We start from the raw sequence: 16,753 nt of genomic DNA, 5'->3' as shown, positions 1-16,753 counted from the left end.
TAGGGAAACAAGTTGGAGGAGAGATATGATTTTTCAAAGTGGATGTGGTACACTTGGACCTGGTTTGTTCCGAGTCCCAAGATCACCAAATGCCCCCAAACCAATCACGAATTGCAAGGTTGTGCATTTTTATACCCCATTATAGCTAATTCCCGAAGAAAATTATTAAAAAAGAACAAAATATCGAGACATATGAATGTTACAAGACTAGCCTCAGCTGACTCTCGCTGCATCAACAAAATTTCATGCTTCTTTTTCAAATCGTTTCTGTAGGATGGACTTAAATTTAAAAAGCTCAAATGGTACGATTTTATTAGCAATTCCTCCTTTTTCCTCTTATTTCTACCCTGCGAACCGTTGAAGGTAAACATACATTGTTTTATGATCGAAAACTTTGATTTCCCTGTATCCATTGCATATTACTCATTTATCCTGATCTTGTCATTTTTGACGAATGATTTAATCTAGGAGTGACCGATAAAGGTATCGCCCCAGCTAAAAATTGAAAATTTGAACTACGGCAACGTGACAGCAATGGATGACATTTTCGAAATGGACCAATTTTGTCATCATTGTCTGAAAGGTGGTGGTTTCCTCTATATTTGGAGACTAAGATCATCGCTTTACGACAAACCGTTCACGAGATATGCGAGTCGAAATATTTATCTTTGAACCCTTTTCTCTCTATCCGTACTTGTTTGATTTCAAAAATCGTCGGTGTTTTGGACTCGGAAAGTGATCCTCTATTGCGAAAAATTAAAATCGCGATGGCTGAGTCGTGAGGCGTGAATTCGCAATATGTTCTTCTCTAGGCTGTTAGTCAGATCCGCGAGAAAAGTTAAAAAGCGAGGCCGGGTTACGTTTTTCTTACCTTCGACTGCGTTGCTCACGTAGCCTTTAAAGCACCACTACAAGTGAGACAAACGAAACCAACACAATAAGGAAATGGAGCAAGGGAAAGGACTCGCGTTGATCACGGCGCAGAGATACGACTATTCGTGCTTGATGGATGTCCGTGTTGCATCTGCAAAATTGAAGGCGCAATGGCCCGGGGCATGAACTCGCAATGCTCCGCTATGTGCTGCCAATGAGGTGTCTCTCAGATTCAGGGAGAAAAGTTGAAAAAGAGGCCCAAATAGATCCCTCCTTTCTTCGACTGTGTTGATTTGATACTCGATTCTTTTTTGGAATGATTTGCAGACCAACATCTAAAGCTCGCGTGAACCAGCCCCATCCAATCTGCGGGGCAGGTTTTGTTAGGAAGCCTCGCAATTTGACCCGGCTTCAGCATTTAAGGGTTAATAAAAATATCATTAAAAGGACTGCACCTTCCTCGCAAAAAGTCAGTATTCAACATTGGATCCAAAATAGGCCATTCAGTCTGTGAATTTCAATAAAATTTGGTTAGGCTATCTCACAAAGTTAGGCTTCAATTGTTCGGTCACGTCTGAAAATATTCTCATTTCCAACAAAATTATTGCTGAATGGATCTTCCTGCCGTATATACCTGATGCATTCAATTGATTTGTTCCTATCTCTTTTTTACTTGCCTTACTGAACACCTTGTCCTTTGCTAGACTCAACAATCTTTTTCCCTCTCTCTCCTTCAAAATTTCACCTTGTACTAACTAGATTGCATGTTTATACAATGAAAATACAAAGAAAATACAAATGCATGAAAATACAAAGGTCGATTCGGGGTCAGAAGCAAAAAATAAGACATAGTAGCTCAATTATAGCTATCTGAATAAAATGATTTTCTGTCCTTCCGGACTCAAAACAACGGATCAGTTTTATATAGGATTCGTGGGTGGATAATGCCATTTTGACCGGAAAACTCTCATCAGAAAAAGGGAGACATGTTTTTTGGACATGCGGTATGCAATACATGTCTGGCTAGTGTCTATGTATCCTTGGCCCCTAAATTCAAGAATTACTTCGGTTTATCTCGATCATACATCAATTTCCAGAAAATCAAATTTTCCTTGGAAAATTCATTTTTAAATAATCCCAATTTGCCTGGAAAATGGCATAGACAGGGACAAACCGAGGTCATACTTGGACCCAGGGCTGAATATTACACGAGAATTCGCTAATGAAGCATTCATTTTTTTTTTCGGTGTATACTTGTGTAATCTTTCATATTCAACAGCGGACCAGCTTTGCGTCATTTTCAAACTTCCTGCGCGAAGAAGTATATCCTGAATTAAGAAGTCCTTTGGAACAAGGGTGTGTACTCAAAAAGGTAGTTCCGCGGAAATCGCATTTGAAAGTTCAGAAGTGCATAGCGTTGGTACTAGCCAATATCTTCGCACGAAATTTAATTAGTTTGAAAGAACAAGTCTTTGAGAGTATACTTGCAAAAACGGAACATTGTGACTACATTCCCCTATGATCCCTACAAGATAACGTGGATCGTTGTGTAAAAAGGGTGGGGGGGGGGGGGGGCACGACTTTTTAATACACTATGTATATTTCCTGAAACTGGGAAGAATCCAGTTTCAGAAAACGCGTTCTCCCGAAAAAGGGCGGATGCGCGCATACGCCTTTGTCCCAAAGAACTCCATGTAACCTACCGGCACGGCGCGGCGGTGTCTAGAAGAAAAAAATCAGTTGCACCTCATGAAATTTTAGCTCTACTTTCGAGTGATCGCGGTGTTGCGCTGTCTATTATGGGTTTGCACCTATAGATGCTTGTCTGAGGGATATTTTCTTGAAAAAGTAGCAGATTTGTCAATTGTTCATGTGCCTCCGTTTTCCTCGTCGGCATGAGATGAGATAGGTCCAATCAGCACCCGATATCTCCGAAACGCGCTTCGCCGCGCTGCGCCTCGTCGCACAGTTTACATTTGATTTGGAGCGGCCTATGCGTGAAACTAAATTCGGCGATAGTACAGTCAACAGAAGTACTAGAGAGAAGACAGTTGATCTGAAATGACGAGTTTTGATGTACAATCAGAGCATGTGCTGCAATGATTAGGGCAAGAGTGAAGGTGGGTGACAGGAGAGGATGAAGGAAAGTTGGGCTAGACCTTGTGGTGTGTGACACTGACATGAGAGATAGATAAGTGGTAGTTATGCGACACCTTCTTGGGCAATGGATCCTTTAGAAATGTAACTAATATAAAAATGCTGTAGCTGAACTGACAGGCTGATTCCCAGAGTCGGAAATTTTTTTTTCACAGCCAAGTCTCTCCACTGTTCTGAAAATTTTGACTGAAATCTTAAAACATAGCTACCAAGATAAGCGTTGTTACAGTTACATTGTTGATATATGGATTGCATTTTGCAAAAAGAAACCACTAGCATTGCAATGTTGCTAAGATTGTGCAACTTCTTTTGTCTTGGAGGAAAAACCCGATTATCCATTAATAGCTTCTATTTTACTCGCTAAAAACTGTAAGTTTAAGACAAAAATTACCATCTAAATTTCATAGTTTTTAACGATTTCCGCAATTTTATTGCAAAAGATGAAGCTGCACAATCTTAGCATCATTGCAATTCTAGTGGTTCCTTTTTGCAAAATGCAATCCATATTACTAATTGAATGCCAAATCAATAATAGGTAATAGATAAATATTTACTTTTCAAATCATTTTTCGATTCTTACTTGTGTGAATTTTTTTGAGTTAAATGAAGAAGTGATGGAAAAAAGTACAAAACTTTTATTGATTCAATAACAAACAGACAAAAATAATTATTTGCTATGTACATACTCTGCAAAAATGTTGTGCCCTTGCAGTAATAATTCTTACAACGGGGCGTCAAAATTAATTTGCCACCTGTAAATAAACTCAAGTTAACCTCAAGTGCTTGAGAGTATATACATTTAGATCATTCTCTCAAAACCGCACGGGAGATTGTATTGTCACAGATTTAACGAACTCCGGTTGATAGCTCGTGCTTCAAAGGGGGTTTAAAAATGGTCACTAGCACAAAAATGTTGTGCCCTTGTAGTAATTTTTCTTACATCCAGACATCAAACTTGTTTAGCAACTGTGAATAAACTAAAGTTAACCTCTGGTGCTTGAGAGTAAATGCATTTACATTGTTCACACAAAACCGTATGAGGGACAGAAATGTCACAGGTTTAGGAATCCTGCTAGTTGCCGTCAAACATACTGACCGATAATAAAACATTGCGGCGAGTAAAATGAAGACCAAGGACAGGTGAGCTCTTAGTGCTGTAGGTTCTAAGTAAATAATTCTCACTAGATTTTTTAATTTCAGGGTTATGAGTCACATTCATTACTTCCTCGAGGACCTCTTCAGTTAATTTTGTGAAATCCCAAAGTTTGATGGAGCAATCATTTGAACCTGAAACAATGACAGAATATTACACATTTTAGGTAACAACAACAACAAAGGTTTATCAAAACTTGATTGTTCATTATTTGATAGTGTCTACAGACTACAGAAAACATTTCCTGACTTTCCCACGTTTTCCTGGACCAAAGTGATCAAAATTCCTTGACTTTTCACAAGAACAATTTGCATGCGTAAAACTGAAAATGAACATTTGTTTTTTTGCATAAATTTTACTGCAAATGACCGAACATGTGAGCTTTTTTTCTTCAGCTATTAATCATTCAATTAACTAAAATTTCAATTTCTCATTGAGAATTAAACTTCAAATCACTATTCAGAGTATAACTTGGAGCATTGAACTACAAACCCGACTGAGACGTAGATTGACTGTTTGGGCAGCACTCATGTTATACCTTGGTGAGACAATATAGTTTAAGTACAAAGTTCTGATGAAATAGCATTCTTTCATGCTAGTATCATAATATGAGACTGATCTTTAGTTTCGCAAATGAACTTTGTCATTGAGCTCCAAATCTTAATAATTAGACAGAACTAAAATATGCCATCAGTATTTTACTCTGAACCTAAATTTACATTCCAGGATAGTAATTTTCTTGCAGCTTAAAAATTTTTCAGTGAAGGTGCTGAAGGTTTCTTAAGGAGAGATTAAATGTAATTATTGTCTTTCAATCATAATACACAGTTTGGGGGCCTCCTTTCTGCTGCACTATAGTGTGTCAAGAGAGCATCTAGGTCATCGTTGTCGGGACAGTTATAATGATCTCAAATTTACCTGCTCAATTTGAAAGAGAAAAATTAAATGAAAAACCATTATCGAGATTCCCCTTCAAATTTACAAATTTCGTATTCTGCCATTCAATGTTGTAGGAACAGATTTTCCTACAACGAATACAAGCAAGATGATGAGTCGACTTTCAGGTACGTCATAAGGGATTCCTTCCTGGTTACACGATTTTATTTCATGATGAAAGCAATGATTCACTGGAGGACAGAGCATGTTTATATAGTGACCACAGCAATACTCACATGGAAACAGAATAGTTTGAAACCTTCGTGAAAAACGACTGCAAAAGGCTTAGAAAATTTCCATCACAGGTTGAATAATTTTTGCAGATTTTTCATGTTATTATTTAAAAAAAATTCCACCCTTAGTATGCTTAGGAGAACTAGTGGCTTAAAATTCTCCACACTCATGGATATATACCTAGGATGTAAACAGCTAATTAATGGGAACAAAAATGAAACATACCTGATGCTAAAATATTTCCATCTCTACTAAAAGCCAAGCTATGAATGGTTGCGGTATGACCTGTAAATACTGCCAGTAAATGACCGTGAGCTAAATCCCAGAGAAGAACATTAGTGTCTGATCCTGCAGAAGCGAGAAACCGCCCTTCAACTGAGAAATTGAGCGAGTAAATTGGACCCTGAAAAATTAAATATGTATCAAAAGTATTGCTAGGCGTTCATGGATAGAAAGTAATTGGTGTGACGTGAAAGATTTCAACAACTCAATTCTTCACAGAAACAAAGACTTGAAGTCTCATGTGTTAAAAACTTTTCATCAACCCAGCAAAAGTTTTTACGCTTTTTTTTTTGTAATGGAGTTTTCAGCTCTTATTCAGGCTTCAACAATACTGCCCACAAGACTGATAAACCAAAATTAAAGGAAGTTTTAAAATATCATTACGATGAGTAATACTGACAAAAATGCATATACACACGAAGGAAATATAAATTATAAACCCTGAGGAGACAGTTGATCATTTCAGAACAGAGATGCTTATCTATCTAGTGATTTGTTTTTTAAAGAACAATAAATTTTCCAAGACCCACAAGAAGCCTTTGGACCCCATACAAAAAATAAATATGAAACAACAAATATAAAACCTTGAGAGTGTGTCACACAGCAGATATTTATTTTTCAAGACAAAACAAGATGCGTTGGCCATGTTTCTTTACCAGTGCTCCCAGATTCCCATTCAACCTGAGGTATTATTAACACACATAAATGGGTGCAAAACTCTTACAAATAAAATTACTTTATTCTTAGGATGCAAATGCCATCCAGAAAAACAGGACGTCTGTGATACTTGAAAATTCTCACCTTGTGACCTGTCATGAGTCTTACTTGACTCCCAGTAAAATTGTCCCACAGTCTTACAGTACGATCACTTGAGCCTGATGCAATGTAATTAGAATTAGGATGAAACTGGATGCACTGCAATTTAAATTGAAAAAAGTTGGAATTAAAGAAAATGAACAATTTCAGCCATTAAAAAACATACATCTAGGGTTTAAAACCCATGAAAAGCAACCAGAGGAAGCCTCCGAAATTTAATTTGTGTTTGATACTCTATTTTCAATGGGATAAATAACTGAGATTAGTCTTGCAAACTTCACTTTCAAACTCCGCAGTAATGTTGAGTGGTTATTCAGGGATACACTTTTTCCCTGTTTTAGCCATTCTAGGTGGACGCTCTGCTTCCATCTAGGTCTGACATTAGCCAAGTATACATTTATTTTTCCATATAATTTAAAATCTTTTCACCTGTGGGTCTAAATTTTCTTATATGTATTGGAATAATGACTGAGTTGCTTAAGTGGCACATACTAATTAATATATATCTGGCTGACATACAATCCCTGACCTGAATTGGTAGTGCGTGCTATGACTACCCTTAGGTTAAAGTACGACTTACATCGACATCCGAAAAATGACCTGCAAACACTCTTAATGGCTGATGTTGATCAGTGGCCCAAAGTCTGGCTGTCCTGTCGTGACTAGCTGTTGCAAAGTAATAGCCATGGGCAGAGAATTTAACGTCCCACACAGGGAAAGTGTGTCCTTTGTAGATCACTAAACATGTCCAAGTCATCAGGCTCCATAATCGAACTATAATAAAAATCATACCTCTAGTCAGCATTGAAAAAGTAGGTCTCTGTATTAGCCTTTGACTTCATTTTCTTGTACAACAAAGGAAAATTTACTTAACAGAATTTACTTAACAGGTAATTTAAGGTATGTTTTCAGAATAAACCATGCTAAGAGGGACAATACCTCATTTTAGAGATTCAAATCCTGTGAGTATACAATGTCCACTCTAGTCTGCACAAGTTTTTGACATCACCCAAGGTTAGTTGTCTCGTAGAGTGTCACAATAGTCATCTTGATTCTGCCACTTAGTTTTGAGGGACAAATAAATATGAAGAATCAGCTGCCACTTTCGAGAAGACAGACACTTAACTTGACAAGCTCTCCTCAGTTACACAGAGATTTTCAGAGACTTTTTCCAATAACCTCAAGTTATATTTTCTTTGCATCATTTTCTATTAAGGGGAATTCTGCCGTGGTAAGGAAAAACGCCGAATGAAGGTTCGAGTGTGCCAAATTTCCTCCTAGAAAAAGTTATTTTTGAGGAAAGTTATGAATATTTTTCCTTGTAATTTTCAGGAACTTCAGATGAAATTGCAAACAAAATCATATGAAAAATTGGAGGAATATTTACAAATTTTCCTGAAAATTTGTGATTCACCGAAGAAAAATTGGCAATGTCTGAAGGTTCATACAGCGTTTTCTCTTAATACAACAGAATTCTCGCGGTAAAATTGTGGGCACATATCTCTTCGTAACCATGACAACGTCATGAAGTCATTCTATAGCGATTCTTAAAAAATACACTGCGTCATCAGATCATATGATTTTTAAAAGGGAATTGAAAAAAGGGCCTTAAAACTTACTGGTTGTATCCTCAGAACACGATAATAACAGCGTCCTATCAGGACTAAAAGATAACCGATAGACTGGTCCACTGTGACCAAATAATTGGCGCGAAGCTTCTGCATTTCTATCATCAAAAATTCTATGCATTATGTCCTCTGAAAAAAGAAGCAATGATACGTATTATAATTTACAATACTGACTTTAGTAACTATCAATAACTTGGCTGAACTTTAAAAGTGTTGAGGTGAGGGTGATATGAAAACTTAATACATTTTCAGTTTCAGACAAAGTCATTCCTGACTATTCAAGAGGAAAATGATAAATGGTTTATGATTATACAGATACATATATGAAATATCTATATACCTATATAGCCCAAACACCAAATTTGCTTGACTCTTAAAGGTCTTAAGGCATTTGAAATATTTTAATCTCTTCACCGAAGTCCTGCTGCCATGTTTTCATGGGCCACACATGTCACCTTCTTCCAGGAGTACCAACTCAAAACTTGATCGGACAACCTGTCCTCTCACTCTCTTTCCATGAGTCCATATCAAACTAGCTGCTCAAACATAACATGGGGCGCGATTTTACTTTTAACCATCATCAAATTTTTTCATTGAGGGACACGGTGGTTTCTTCTTGAGATGCTGGCAAACCGCTGTCAAAAATTTATTTAAGCTACCCTCAACATATTTTGAGTTCAATTTATCAGAGGCAACGCATTACTATCATAGATCACAATACTTTACTCAATGGCATCATATATTGAGCACCTGTTTATCTATGATATGCTCTGATCCTAAAGGACCGAATTGAGCATCGTGACTGTCTTTGATTGCCTAGTTTTCCATCCAGAGCAGACAAACACGAAGGTACGTATAATCTTCACATCCTTCCATGCCAAGACCAGGCTCTGTGCTCTGTCATTACAGAGGAGGTCCTGTGACCAGCTTCTCTGTTTTGGGCAAACTTATGAAAAAAACCTCAAATCCCATATTCTTAATCCAACCTAATGCATGGTTTCCTATCTTTAATATCACTGCCATAAATTTATTGGAAATGCTCTGCACATTTTTAGTTCCAAAGAAAAAGGTTCATTTCTGTAAATTTTGTTAACTTGTCCATTGAATCTCATAGGTAATTAGATTGGTGTTATCAGGTTTTTTCACATTGAATTTTTTGTGAGGATTTAGGGGTCAGCTTAGGGACTCAACTCCCAAACTGGAAGGCCAGTGATTGATTTTGGAGTACCCTCTCCGAGACAAGTTGCTCTCATTGCAGCTAAGAGCCTTATCTGCCTCACCTGTTTAGCCCACAGGTGACAAGATATCTACCAATCACATCAGGAGGACATTCCCTACCTGCCACTTTAAAGAGACGCTCTCTAGAGATAGCAGGCTCCTCTGAAAGTGGTTCAGGTTTATTCTGTGGTAAAATGACTGCGAAGGCAAGTAAATTTATGCACTTTTTTAAAGAACACTTGGAGTGGCAGAGAGATGGATAATGAGAATAAAGAATAAGAATTATTGACTACACATTAATATTTTACAAATACCTTCTCCTGTTAGAAGTTATTTTTTCACAGACACGATGAAAAAGTTTGCTGACAGAAAGTTACAAAAGTTTATAAAAAAATATGTAAGTACCTGCTTCCATATCAACATCTGCTAGCTGTTCAGCTGTTTTCATAACCCTGAGTTTTTGCGGGACGAGGCTCCATAATTTAATCATTGAATCAATAAAACCCACTCCAAGGATACTTGAGTCCTCACAAATCTCAACACAACTGACTCTGTGAGAAAACAAAGATGAATGGTATCATTTTTGAAACGAAAGTACAATTAGCAGAAATTTAAATTTGAAATTTGTAGAGTGTATTCAAACCTCAGTAGTTGCTTGATTGTAAGATGCAGTCTGCCGCCTCATTACACAACTTTACATCAGTTTTGTCCAGATATGAAATACACTATTCATGCTAAGTATCAACAATTTGAGAAACTTGAACTGGAAAAGGTGATAAAATTGTTCTTGAAAATCAACTATTCTTCTAACTGAAACCAACTAGCAAAATTGCTAAATGCAATCTTTTTGATGCATCTCTATAATAAACATAAAAAAAAACTTACGTTTGAGAGGTATTCAGAAGTGTATAACAGCAAATGGATGGTAGAGTTTCCGGACCGAGAGTAACACGTTTTGTTGCCTCTCTTAGGGCCTTAGCTTTTTCAAGCTTTTCAGCATCTTTCCTGAGAATACAATTTAATTCAAACAAGTGAAACGAAAGAAATGTAATGAGCAAAAACATCTGATTAAGGCATTTCTAACAATATCATGTTTCCAAAATGAAATGAACATCAAATTCGTTTGGCTTTGGTATTGATAATAAGAAGTGTCGACCTATATAAAATGACAGAATTAATTTCAAGTTTTGGTAAATTTCTGATGCATGAATCTACATCTACGGTTCCATCCTTCTATTCAAATTTGTAAGTTTGGCCAAGTATGAATTTCAATGCACCACACCAAAAAATCTAATGCTATCAATAGGCAGGCCCGCCACATCCCATCTCGGGCCCTGGTACCAGATTCCTGGCCCGGGCCCCTAGCACAGAGGGGGGTCCGCGGGGCCTCCCCCGGGAAATTTTTGAAATTTTAAATCTATTTGGACGCATTTTGAAGCTCTTATGATGGAGATTTTCCATCAATTTCTGCAGAATAATTACGCTTTTTTTTACTTTCAGCACCAAATACTTTCGAACTGTTGCATTCAAAACATCTATAAAAATTTTTTTGAGGGGGGCAGATGATACTTTTCAATTCTAGGGGGAGCCGGGCCCCCTGGACTCCCCTTTTGTACGTCTATGGCAAGGGAGTTGAGCCATTGAAGTCGAGAATGCCCGGACAGGGGCCTCTTAGCATCCGACAACAGAAGAAAATGAAACGCAGTTACTCAAAATATCATTCTACATATACTCAAAATCTTGAAAATAGATAGAATCTCTAAAAAAGTAAGACAAATTTTATTTTGCCCTAGCGTGTATTTGAAACTTCATTCATCTTTTGCGAAATTTTTAGGGCCATTTTTTCACTTTTCCTTACGAGACAAGGATTACACATGAATTCGTAGGGGATTGTCACCTGCGTCACGGGCCCCGGTACCGAGGACCCAGTATCCCCCCCCTTGTGGCGGGCCTGTCAATAGGGCTACACTTTTAAAAGAGCGTACTGGAACACAGGCCCGTTTCTTCATCATAAGACAGTTTCATCGTTTGATGTTTCAGGGTGTCGACTAACACAGGCTGGCCAAAAATCAGTACTTTTACAGTACTTTTTCAGTACATTCTTAAGAATTCAGTACCTCCTTGACGAAACATTCAATACTTTTTCGGTACCTCCACTCGACGAAATTCGAAATATTTCAAAAATTTTAATTTCTTCCTCAAATTGCGACAAAAATGAAAAAAAATTCGGACTTTCTCGCTGATTTTCCGCACTTTTTCAGTACTTCCGGACCGCCCTTAAAAAATCGGTGCTATTTCCGGACTTAGCGGAAATTCCAGACCTGTAGACACCCTGTGTTTGTACATATCCTTACTTACATTAAAGAAAATATGAAAAAGAACCACTTTAATGCATGACTTTGGAGGAATTGCATACTACTTGTGAATTATTCTTAGTTCAATATAGATAGAGGTAAGGCAGACTAAAACTGTTCTACCTTTCTAACCCGATTTTCCTGAATAAACCCAAAAAATTTCCCTTACAATTCTGGTAAAGGCATTCGGTCTATCGGAGGAGCATTAGGATCTGATTTGGTCTTTCTGCTGAATAATGTGTCTTTTTTTGCCTTCTTCTTCTTTGGTTTATCTCCTTCTCCACCATCCCCATCTTCCTCTTCTTCTACCAGAACTGACAGTTGAATGTCTGGTTCTTTTGGCATCCCATAATAGACTTTAGATTTGTTGTCTGAAGGAAAAAAAATGATGAAGTCACAGAGTTGACAAAGAGCACATACAAGATTTATTACATGCTTTTGGTTGCGACATGTATAAGAGACGAATAAAAATCAGGATGCTCCTAGCTTTTTGCACACTTCCCTGAGAAAACACAGAACTAAGTACATTCTGATTAAAATCATAGAGATTACTAATCACACCATTTATTTTTATTGAGGTAGTATCGGGTTTTCTTCGGGCATTTTAATCAACATCAATCTTAATTTTCCCACTGATAAAAAATTTGAATAAAAAGATTTGTATGTAAACAAATTAACCCTAGTCTCTCACTAAAAAGCTGTGATGGAAGATTTGTGATATGGTAAACAAGTTCTGCATGAAATTTGATGAGACAGCATGTTTCATATTTCTCGGATTCTAAGTCTGTCTACTGGTCCTTCAAATGCCTGTTGAATGCTCCTTCATGTATGGTCTCAGGGCATACTGAGATTTGTTTAATCTATTTGCACTAATTTTCTCTCTGCAGTTTTGTTAGCTTTCCTTGCTCTCTTATACAAAGATTTAATCCGTTAATGTGCCTATGTTTATTGAGCTTTTCATTGACTGTGCTAGAACTTTCTCATCTTTTCTAAAAGAGATGTAAAAAAATCACTGCAAAAATATCAACCAAGAGAGCTTTCAACATGCATAATTTAAATAAGCATGATACAAGATTATTAGCTTTGATAAAAAATAAGTTCCACAGCCTCTTTTCTAGTGAGAAAGCATTTAGAGTTACATTTTCATTTTTGCATAGAAACTAAATACTAGAATGAAGATGGCAGATCTTTTGTTGCACTCTGCAAGTGCTCAGATTCATTTGGCATGGACTCTAATACATGCTTCTTTTTAACATACTGTTGATTTTATTGGTAATGGTAGTATGATTTCTGAAAGCTTTCATCATTTTTAAATAAACTAAAAAAGTATCTCTCAAACTGAGAGAGCAATCGACATTACACATAAAGTTTGCAAAAATTTGTGTGCATTTTCTGGAGAGAAAAGGTAAATTACTTAATCGTAGGCCACCTTCCAGAAATTTTCAAGTACAAGGAACACTGTGGTCAAACGTACACAGAGGATTTAATGATAAATTAAAGTTTTGAATCAAATATTACCCTGTCTAGTAGCTTCACCAATCATTGCACCAGCGGTTGCATCAATTTGTTGTTTATTGCGAGCAACACCTTCGTACATATCAAAGTACAGATGTTCTTGCACCACATTTGACAGCACATTGTGTTTTTTTTCTTGTAAATGTCGCTTTAAAATTGATAGAGCATCTCTGGACATTCGTATGATAAATTCATTTGACCTAATTTAAAAAAAAGAAAACAGGAATTTTACTAATTTCTTGCAATTATCTTCATGAGCTCCCTCCCCCCCCCCCCCCCTTAAATGGCACTCCTGATTAGGTATAATGAAAAATGCACCGGACAAATTTCATAGTTTAAAATACTTTTAAAAACTGAAAATATTTGAAAATTTTGAACTAGGTAATATCTAATCTTTTTGGAGGTGAAGTTGATGGATTTCCCTGGACCAATAGCCACAAATTATTCAAGAACCATCCACAGTCTGTGTTTGTTACTTGCTTTTTTGGGGACTGCAAATTTTATCGGCACATACTCTTTTGGACATTTCGGACACTTTGAATCAGCAAAGTAAATTACATGAAATTCTAAAATCTTCATCATACTAATAGAGATACATCTTTATCAACTTACGTAAAAGTATCGATTAGCTCATTGCCTTTCATGTGCTCTCTTTTTGTGACCTGACTGATCTTTCTTATATCATCTTCATAGTAAGGTTCTTGATCCTTTCGAAACTTTTCCAAAAATTTAACTGCTTCCTCTTCATGTGAATTGTAGACCAATTCCAAATACATGTGCACAAATATTGGATACATAACTGTATGGAGCTCATGCTGAAAAGAGAAGATGATGAAATAATTGAACCATAGAAAATGAGTAATTTTGCCTATTTGTATTCAATGTTAATTTCAAAATTAAGGAAGTGTGGTGTACGTGAAACAGCTGTTCAAATTGTATAGGGGGCTCAAACATAATGGTGCAATAATGTAAGTACTTCATCACTGCCAACTCAAAACTCTCTAACAGAGAGTGTAGAAGGTCTATACCTTCTATACTCTCTGCTCTCTAATAAAATGGAAGGGAGAGTTGCTCATGAGGGATGATAAATTTGGTAGAAATAAAGGATAGGAGGGTAGGAAGCCGAGTGGAGGTTAAGTTTAGTGATGATGAATTAGTTGATAGGATGTTACTCTTTAAAGGAATGAGAGATTCCTCGGTGTTTGGTTGTGACAAGAGGGAACAATAAGATATTAAGGGTTTCAAGAAAATGGTAGTTAGAGGGATGGTTAGGTTTCAGGAAGCTAATTGGGGTGATGGAGAGTTGTTGCCCAAGTGTTATAGGTGGAAGGAATTTGGATTATAAAATAGGTTAATATGACAAGTAGGGAAGGTAGGTGGAATTGAATGGGATTAGCCCTTGAGGCCTACCTGAAGTGTCCAAGAAAAAAAAACAAAAAAAAATAAGTTCATGCTTTACCAAAGATTTTCAACAGAGAAAGTTTTTAGGGTTCATTATTTACCAGTCAAAAAAAAATGTTTTCTCTTTTTGGCAGTGAAAAATTGTAAAGGTCTTATATCTGCTGGTTTCAGGAATTTAACAGTTCAGTTGTAAGTACCAACTCATAATTACCTTGTAAACATCAAGAGCTCCTTCTATGAATTGTTTTAGGTCAATGTAAGCTTCTTCATACTTTTGTGGGTCACCTTCACTTTTGTAGGCTGAAAGGACATTTGTAACATCCGAGTCAGAGGTAGACTGCGTTGAGGGTAGTTCTGACAGTTTTGCTTCATTCTTCAAACTTTCCTCTGTAGCCTATATTATTCACATTCAAGTGTTTAACAGAGATACAAAAAAATCATGAGTTGCCAAGATTCTTTCCTTTCATTAAATGGGCCTGTTGCAAACTTTTGCTAGAGCAAAAATAGGAGTTGTTTTTTATAGATAATGTCTCAAAAATCACGATGAGCGCATTGGCAAACTCTCAAATGCACTCCTAACTTCACAATGTGCGTAAGAAATTTGCGGTTTTTTAAGCTTCCCGCTTCAAAAAGGATACCAAGGCACAGGTGAACATTTCGTTAGAGGAGTCGTTCCAATCAATCCCTGCTCAACATGGCCAACGCTTTCGCGCGCAAGTTGAGGAGAGTGAGAGTTTAATCAAGGAGTATATCTATAAACACGAGAAAATGTGAATGTAAACACATCAAATGTTATCAGGTGGTTAGAATCATCGTCCCGTCACATGTGTTTTGGCAGATTGGTGTTGGCTACGTTGAATATTTCGTAGTATTCTTGTGAGCAAGGGTTGGATGGAATGACTCCTCTAATGAAATGTTCACCTGTGCCGTGGTATCTTTTCAGAAGCGGAAAGCACCAAAAAATGCGAATTTCTTAAGCAAGCTGTGAAGTTAGGAGTGCATTTCAGACTTTGCCGATGCGCTCGTGATTTTTGAAACAATTTCTACGAGTAACAGCTCTTATTATTGCTCTAGCAAAAGTTTGCAACAGACCCATTATGAGGTGCATAAGCATTGCGTGAGACTTCATCCTCGGGGGTTTAAATTCCAACTCCTTGCAACGCGGCCGCAATGCAAACTTTGACTTCATAATAATTAGTGAATGAGGGTGTAATCACTTTAATCCTTGGAGCCCCTGGATCCTCATTTCGAACTAACTCTATAGAAAGATTTCCGAAAAAGTTTTTCATTTTAAAAAGACTGCATTTTCCTATATATTTGGATTGTTTTGCATTGCTGCTCGTGGCTAAAGCTAAATATAAGATTTGTTGTGACTACAATATATAAAACTGCTCAAAGATATAGACTGTGAAACAGCGTTATATGATGATGAATCTTTTCCCTAGATCACTTACTTACATTCACCCAAGACAGAGTCTTCCTGATGCAACAATTTGAGTTTGGCACATTTTCGACAGAGTAGTATCAGTTCCTTCATCATCAAAGTTAATAGGATCATGACTAACTCTCTCAGCTGCAGATTGAATGTGTATTTCATCTGCATGAAACGGCATAACTATTGATGCCAGGTTCGTTTGTGGCGTTGGAGAAACCCTGGTGTAGTGCAGCACTTCCTTCAGAAACTTCTGATTCATAGAAAAACCAATGGCATCTATAAAAAAGAATGGATATTTGAAATGATAATAATACCTTTAGATTATACTTCCTCAGGAGCTGGAGTAGCGCTAAGACAGTATTTTTGTCTGGTTGACCGGGCCCATTCTTCTCCTCCGTCGGGGCACTTGCAGCGTCTGCAGTGATGGATGACATTTGAACTAAAAAATTAGCAGCCGAGAATGCACAGAAGAATTAAATTTTAAAGTCAAAAGAATGACTAAGGGGTAGAGACGCTAGAAATAAGGTGAATTATCAAAATTTCCAACAGCTTAGGAATATTTTGGACCATTGTGAACGTTCACATTTTGTTGGTAAACATCAGTTGTTGTTGTTGTCAGGGAATGATGAGTCAAGTTTGCAGAAAGGCAAAATATGCGTGAACATGGTACGAACAACAGTACGAACGCAAACGGCAGGAACAAGTAAAAAACGGAAAGATTTTCCGAAAATTACCAAAGCAAACTCTCCAT

The 16,753-nt window shown here is 37.1% G+C and overlaps 1 protein-coding gene across 1 annotated transcript; it reads right to left on the bottom strand.

The window, feature by feature from the left end:
• Nucleotides 1-3,647: 3,647 nt before the first annotated feature.
• On the bottom strand, nt 3,648-16,623 carry Taf5 (TATA-box binding protein associated factor 5). The gene is made up of 12 exons (XM_019047821.2): nt 16,317-16,623; nt 14,779-14,961; nt 13,779-13,981; nt 13,170-13,366; nt 11,821-12,022; nt 10,183-10,302; nt 9,703-9,848; nt 8,071-8,208; nt 7,032-7,225; nt 6,437-6,550; nt 5,579-5,756; nt 3,648-4,317 (listed from the first exon to the last, which is right to left on the bottom strand). Exons 1-12 carry the CDS (start codon nt 16,434-16,436, stop codon nt 4,103-4,105), a joined length of 2,010 nt encoding a protein of 669 aa, XP_018903366.1. The 5' UTR covers nt 16,437-16,623; the 3' UTR covers nt 3,648-4,102.
• Nucleotides 16,624-16,753: the final 130 nt, after the last annotated feature.

This window comes from Bemisia tabaci, chromosome 1 (assembly GCF_918797505.1).
Source record: "Bemisia tabaci chromosome 1, PGI_BMITA_v3".
Lineage (NCBI taxonomy): Eukaryota > Metazoa > Arthropoda > Insecta > Hemiptera > Aleyrodidae > Bemisia > Bemisia tabaci.
This window is presented reverse-complemented; position numbering and strand designations above follow the sequence as displayed.

Excerpts from the sequence above, each read along its gene's own strand:
- Taf5 (XM_019047821.2), bottom strand. The coding sequence starts at position 16,436 with ATGTCATCCATCACTGCAGACGCTGCAAGTGCCCCGACGGAGGAGAAG. Across the intron at positions 7,226-8,070 it reads GTGTTCTGAGGATACAACCA|TTCGATTATGGAGCCTGATG; the intron begins GTAAGTTTTAAG and ends TTTTTATTATAG. Across the intron at positions 5,757-6,436 it reads GACTCATGACAGGTCACAAG|GGTCCAATTTACTCGCTCAA; the intron begins GTGAGAATTTTC and ends TTAATTTTTCAG.